Below are 6,304 nucleotides of genomic sequence, written 5' to 3' on the forward strand. Positions count from 1 at the left end.
CCCGCTGTTGTATGTTTTTTTTGGTGTTTTGACCATTTTTGCTACCAACAACCGAATCAGGCTATGGCCCAGACGTTAAGCCCAAGAATGCGGAATGGTCGGTTAGTTAACCTTTTAGCCCTGTTTGTCAATTCATTCATATTCCATGTGATTTACACATGAAGCCGGTGGTAATGTCTCACATGACAGAAAAGGTTGTTGAATCAATTTGTATCTCACCGGCAACTCAACGCCACCACAAGGTGATTAGGAAGAACAGTTCGGGGAAACGAAATGCCGTTTGAACTGATTGGTATTGAGATAACTCACTGGTTTTCAAGCTAACTTCATTGTTCGGGTGGACAGACGCCTCGGCATGCCTTACTTTTGAAGGCCAGGCACAGAAGGCCAGGCGTATCGGCGAAAGCTTTCAAAAAAGTCCAACTTAACAAGCCATTCCCAAATCAGATATCTTCCATTCATTGAGTCCTTATACCCTATAATCAACACGAACTTGCCATACCGTAGACGCCATCATTAATCGTGTCATAACACATCCCATCATCCTTCATACCAACGCCATCTAAGTGACCCACTAGAACTTGGGCATCTTTCTCTTCGCTTTTGACGAACTCCCGTTAAGCAAAAAGTACACAGGCAAAAACAACAAAGACCCCATAACGCACAACCAAGTACTATACAACTGCCAAATCCTCCACAAGAAGGGTCCTAGCCCAGGACACAAGAACTGAATGCAATCTGTAACAGGGTACAAATCTTCTTGGCTAGCAATATAGTACTTTGCACTTTGTCTCTTAGGTCTCGTGTCCTCAGGTGCTTCGTCTTCGTCGGAGGATGACTCAGGTGATAATTGCGTAAGTTGAAGAACCGAGACGAGACGGACTGGTGCTTTGTACAGCGGTATGAACCAGACTGCGAAGGTTTGGCGGAGGGAGACGTATAGAAGGCCACTTTTTTGATCAAATGCTTCAAACCATTAGTCTTCTACAGCATTAAACGGTGGCTTGTTGCTTACCTGCTGAATCAACTTGGATGTCGATATGCGGACTGAGAGTACGATACCAGCGATAAATCCCCAGTATCAATTGAATAGACTCTAGGCCTCCCGCAAGAGGAACTTGTCCTTTTGATATAGATGGGACGTGGCAGAAGGGATGTGTGAATGAGGCGTTGGGGAGAAAGTAGTCTCGCAGAGCTGACTCTTGGACGTCTGGTGAGCCTTGGGTGAGAGACTTGATGACTCCGCCGATTTCTTTGACTGTGAGGTGTCAGTAAGGTCAATTGAGTTACTATGCATTGTTCTTACCTGGATGCTCCATTTCGGTTTACTAGAAGTGTTCGGATTGCTCGGGATGTGGATTAAAGCTCAGTATAAGTGCAGGTCTATGAATATTGCTGAGTTTGGTGGATTGATGAGAGATGAGTTTGTGAAAGCAATTGAGTGAGGCAATGGATCTTAAAGTAATAAACCGAGGTTGGAATGATGAGGTTTATTGTTGTTTCAACCGTGTTATCCGTGGTCTGATCTCCATAGCATCTGTATCTATTCAATCCCTGGAACTTGAATCATTGAGTCGTCATGGCCAACTTTGGCATGTGAAAAATTGACGTCATGACGACGCCAATTGAGTTTCACATGCAACTTCCCATCGCAGCTTTATGAGCTCCAAAATTCCGCTCGTCTTCATTCTTTCAACTTGACTCTCGTCAATTGTCGCAATCATGGCTTCTAACCCGGGCCTCGTCAACCCTATCCTCCACCCCTTCATCTTTCTCTTCCAGGTCTTTCAATGGCTCACCGACAAACTCCTCTCGCCCAAAGCGCCCAGCGAAAACGCAAATCTGGGTCACAATAGGCCTAAGATTGCAGTTATTGGAGCTGGTATCACGGGTGTTACTTCTGCAGCGCATTGTATCGGTCATGGCTTCGATGTTGTGATCTTCGAAGCTGGGTCAAAGGATAATGTTGGCGGTATCTGGAGTGTAAGTCCCTCACCTCCCTTCCCATAATCGACAAATACTAAACCGTTAATTGCAGCGCGTCAATGAAACTTCTGGTCTTCAAATCCATTCACTAATGTATCGTTTTCATCCTTCTGTTCAATGGGACAGAGGATATCCTGATCGTCAGCAAATTGTCAGTCAGGTCAGGCAACTCTGGGAACGCTACGGCCTCAAAGAAAGAACGCGCTTCAACACCAAAATTGAGAAAGTCTACCAGGATGAGCAGGGCAGATGGATTGTGAATAATCCTGCTTTGGGTCGTTTTGGTGGTGTTATTGCTGCGGTCGGAACTTGTGGTGCGCCCAAGATGCCAAAGATTCCTGGCATGGATAACTTTAAGGGTCCGATTTATCACTCTAGTGATTTGACTGGGTATGTTATCTTATCCTTGATTAGGGGAATCGGGGACTAACTTTGTGTAGAAAGGATGTCAAGGGTAAGAAAATGGCTATTATTGGCGGCGGTGCCTCTGCAGTTGAATCACTCGAATTCGCTTTTGGAGAAGATGCCGCCAAAGTGAGTATTCTCTCCCGCTCAGACAAGTGGATTATTCCTCGCAATGTGTTCGTCGACGCTCTTCTCAGCTTCAACATTTTCGGCCACGAGACTATTCTTTCTTTCATCCCCGAGTTTTTTCTCCGCAAGTTCTTCTACAGAGATCTCGAGAATATCGCCCCAGATAAGAGCCAAGGCTTGTTCATGGAGACTCCAATGGTGAATTCGGAAGTTATGGATAAGCTACGAGAGGGTAAGGCAGAATGGGTCCGCTGCGATATCGATGAGTTCGTCGATAACGGTGTTCGTGTTAATCGACGTGCGAAGGGTGTACCGCAGGGTGGACCAGGTCACGAGGAAGTCATCGACGCAGACATCGTCGTGATGGCAACAGGTTTTAAACGACCTTCCCTCTCCTTCCTTCCAAACGATTGCTTCAAAGAACCTTACTCAGCACCAAACTGGTATCTCCAGACCTTCCCACCAGCACACCCCTCCGTGTCAGCCATAAACTGCACATACGTCAATGCCATCGGCACAGTAGGAAACTGGCACATCGGCATCTACACACGAATTCTTCTCATGTTTCTCATGGATCCTTTCTCCAGGCCTAGTCCGTTCTGGATGCAGCGCTGGATCGACATGACCAAGACTCTCAAACTAAGCAGTCCAACTGGTGCTTTTGACTTTTTTACGTACCTGGAGCTTGTTTGGTGGTTTTTCTTTTGTGTGGTTATCAACCCTTTTCGATGGAAGTGGGCTATCTTTGTGTTTTTTGGTGTTGGGTTTGGATTGCCCAAGGCTGTTGTGAGTCAGGAGGGGAGAATTACTAATGGGAATGGATATCATGCCAGAGATGAAGGACGAAGTCTGTAATCTCTGCACAGTCACTGGGGCATATGGATATTGTTGAAACATGGATTCGTATGTGTTGGATTATTATGACCATCATTAATCCTAGCTATAACAAAGGAAAAGCGCTATTTTCTATCCTCTATTGTCCTTGTTCCTGTAACATCATCGCTAACTTGATATTGGCCAATGCCAAAGTCCTGCTTCGTGGCGAATGCCTCGTAGTCGTGGGGTATAATTGAATGGGTATTTTTTCGTTGTTTCAAGGATTTCGGTCTCGCCGACATATCCTCGAAAATGTTCATGCGACACAGCGCTTGCTTTGTTTCGTAAATGTGTAAAGTTCCTGCCTCCTACTGAAGTTCCTGACTCCTATACGGCTTGACCGTATGTAACGACTGTTTCTCTGCTAACTTCAATGCCGCCCACACTGCTGCTGTGTTTCGTGCTGAAACTAACCACAGCTGGCTCTGGCTTTTGCGTTAAAGATGGTAGTCTATCACCAGCGCTGTCAATGCTCTCTGGTCTTGACTCCTCGTCGATAGGAAGACCCTGCTCAGGATCACGGTACCATAATCTTGTCTCGTCATCCATGTGGCCAGATGTCTTTCTGTTGGTCAACTCATATGACTCGTCGCTGCCGGTGGGGTTACTCTTGTTTTTCTCTCGGTGACTGCTGTTCTTGGAGGCCTTGGGCGAAGAACGCATGCCTGAGTGAATGAGGAAGGGAATGTAGCGCTTGAAGAAGGGCTTGAGGGCAGGGATTGAGACGACTACGATGCTGAGATTGACTTCGATGAAACTCAGAATGAGTTGCGGTGGGAGATGCCATGTGTAGTCGATAGTCTTGAGCATGGGAAGCGTGATGGTAAGTCTGCGGATGGTAACAACAATGATAGAACCACCCGTAGCAAAAAGAACAGCAAGTCCAACCTTCTGTCGTCTAGGAATCTGCAGCGGTTGAACGATGCGGAAGGGAATAATCATGAGAAAAGCATCAACCACAACACTGCATGTGACGAGGTATATAACAAGAATACTAAGAGAATAGCACTTGTCCTGCTGCAGAGGATCCCAACCTGCGGAGATGGGCCAGCAGCGGAATATGACGATTATAACGTAAGTGAAGCTGTAGGCGCAGACGAGAGCCATGGTGCCGTAGACGGCTCGACGGACGAATTTGTCGGGGGAGATTCGGAGGTAGAAAGAGAGGACGGAGAGTTTGGAAAGGGAGATTGTGGCGCAGTAGATGAGGTTTGCTGCTGTGCTTGTTTGCCAGAATTTGGGGACGTATTCAAGTATGGTGATATCCCACATGTGATTTCCAACACCGAGGGTAAGGACTGAACTGTTAGCTGAAATCTCCAATGAGTAAAGTCTTGTACTTACGTGTAAGTGTAGCTGCCAAAAAGCCAAAAGAGAATATCATACTCGCTATGCATAGATCTATTCAGTTAGCTCGATGATCCCAAAGACAAACAGAAGTGTATAAAGGCATACAGTCATCAGCCCCCAAAGGTCCCTTAACAACCCATTTCCTCGTAAATATCCGGATGATAACAATGATAAGCGCAAAACCCGTCAAAGTAGCACCGGCGGGAATGACACCGCCAGCGCTACTGGGCGGGTTTTCTGGTTGTCGTGTATATCCCGGCGGCGGATCCATGAGGTAGACTTGGGGAATCATACCGAACGGCAGCTGCATCTTGACGGACGACTCTTCTTTATACTTTTAGGAAGAATGCCAAGGTATTATATGTATGCACCTGGAGGAAAAGTAAAGCTGTATTTTAATATAAAAAAATGGAGTAGACCAAGTAAATGGACCTCGGGGTATGCACGACCTTATATCTTGGACAAGGAGCAAGGTTGTTGTGAAATGTGAGACATACGGCGACAAATCTACAAAGTCTTTATTTCTATCTATCATATTGTGGCTATAAAGAGACAGGCCGGGGAGTCCTTACCAAGGACCACTAGTTGTAGAATGGTTCGACTCAGAGTAGGAAAAGATGACATCTCATTCTGGGTCTATAGAGGAGATACAATCGAAAGAGGAAAAAGAAACGAGGAAAAAATGGTCTTTGCCATTGTTTGCTTTTGCTTTTGGGAGTCGCCTTTTCGCTCTTACACGTAAAGAGGTCCGCATGTAACCCTACCCTTGGGAGGACGGAGTGGGTATGGGGAAAGAAGAAAAAGAGGAATTACTTGAGAGAAAACTATCCAGTTACATAGTAGTAGTTCCTGGCTTAGAATAGCTATGGCGTTGTGATTCGGAACCGGGGACCAACGAGAGAAGAGATCTATGGCCTCAATTTCCTCTCCTGCAAAAGTGTTAGAGCCTCATGCAGACTGTGTCTCACCGGTTTCTTCAGCACAAGTTCAAATCACGACGAGATATTATACCAAGCCCCAGAATAAGGTAGATCAGGATCTCACCTCTGTGTGTCAGCAAGGGTTTGCAGCTTGCTAGGGATTACTTTGTGATGCGTCACGGCAGTCGATACAGGGTCGAGGGCTGCGGAGGATCTGTCTTGCCAAGAAAAGTCTATCCGGCAAAGATAAAAGACACTGATGATTGTGGGTTTCTTTTTACACGGAGGTTGTCCATTTCTATATCGTCGCCGCTGTCGCTTGAGTTACCTCTTTGGTCGTCTCATTGAGGATCAATAGACTTCGAGACTGGATCTATTTCCTCAAAGCCTCGGGTACTCGGCTTCTCTTCTGTCAATTCAAGTTAAGTCGAGTAGAATCGACTCTTGCGCAGACATGAGTTCAGATGAACATAAGCGATCAAAGGATCTATCCTTAGTTGCTTCTACAAGCCTAATACAACTCTGACGGCCAGCCCAAGAATTCGATATAATATAAATCACTTCCAACTTCAATCACTTCCAATTGCAGATAGGAAATCGTCGACAGTGACATCCAATCTATAGCTGCATATGTATCC

At 46.0% G+C, this 6,304-nt stretch overlaps 2 protein-coding genes across 2 annotated transcripts; one reads left to right on the plus strand and one right to left on the minus strand.

Annotated features, from left to right (window-relative positions):
• Positions 1-1,722: 1,722 nt before the first annotated feature.
• FIESC28_11709 (uncharacterized protein) lies at positions 1,723-3,375 on the plus strand (the record flags this gene model as incomplete). The annotated part of the gene is made up of 3 exons (XM_031165825.1): positions 1,723-1,983; positions 2,039-2,376; positions 2,427-3,375. The coding sequence occupies 3 exons, from the start codon at positions 1,723-1,725 to the stop codon at positions 3,373-3,375; spliced, it is 1,548 nt and encodes a 515-aa protein (XP_031010112.1).
• A 348-nt stretch (positions 3,376-3,723) lies between these two features.
• FIESC28_11710 (uncharacterized protein) lies at positions 3,724-5,056 on the minus strand (the record flags this gene model as incomplete). The annotated part of the gene is made up of 3 exons (XM_031165826.1): positions 3,724-4,694; positions 4,741-4,797; positions 4,852-5,056. 3 exons carry the CDS (start codon positions 5,054-5,056, stop codon positions 3,724-3,726), a joined length of 1,233 nt encoding a protein of 410 aa, XP_031010113.1.
• Positions 5,057-6,304: the final 1,248 nt, after the last annotated feature.

Source organism: Fusarium coffeatum, assembly GCF_003316985.1.
Source record: "Fusarium coffeatum strain FIESC_28 chromosome Unknown BRIP53273_contig_471, whole genome shotgun sequence".
NCBI classification, from domain to species: Eukaryota; Fungi; Ascomycota; class Sordariomycetes; order Hypocreales; family Nectriaceae; genus Fusarium; species Fusarium coffeatum.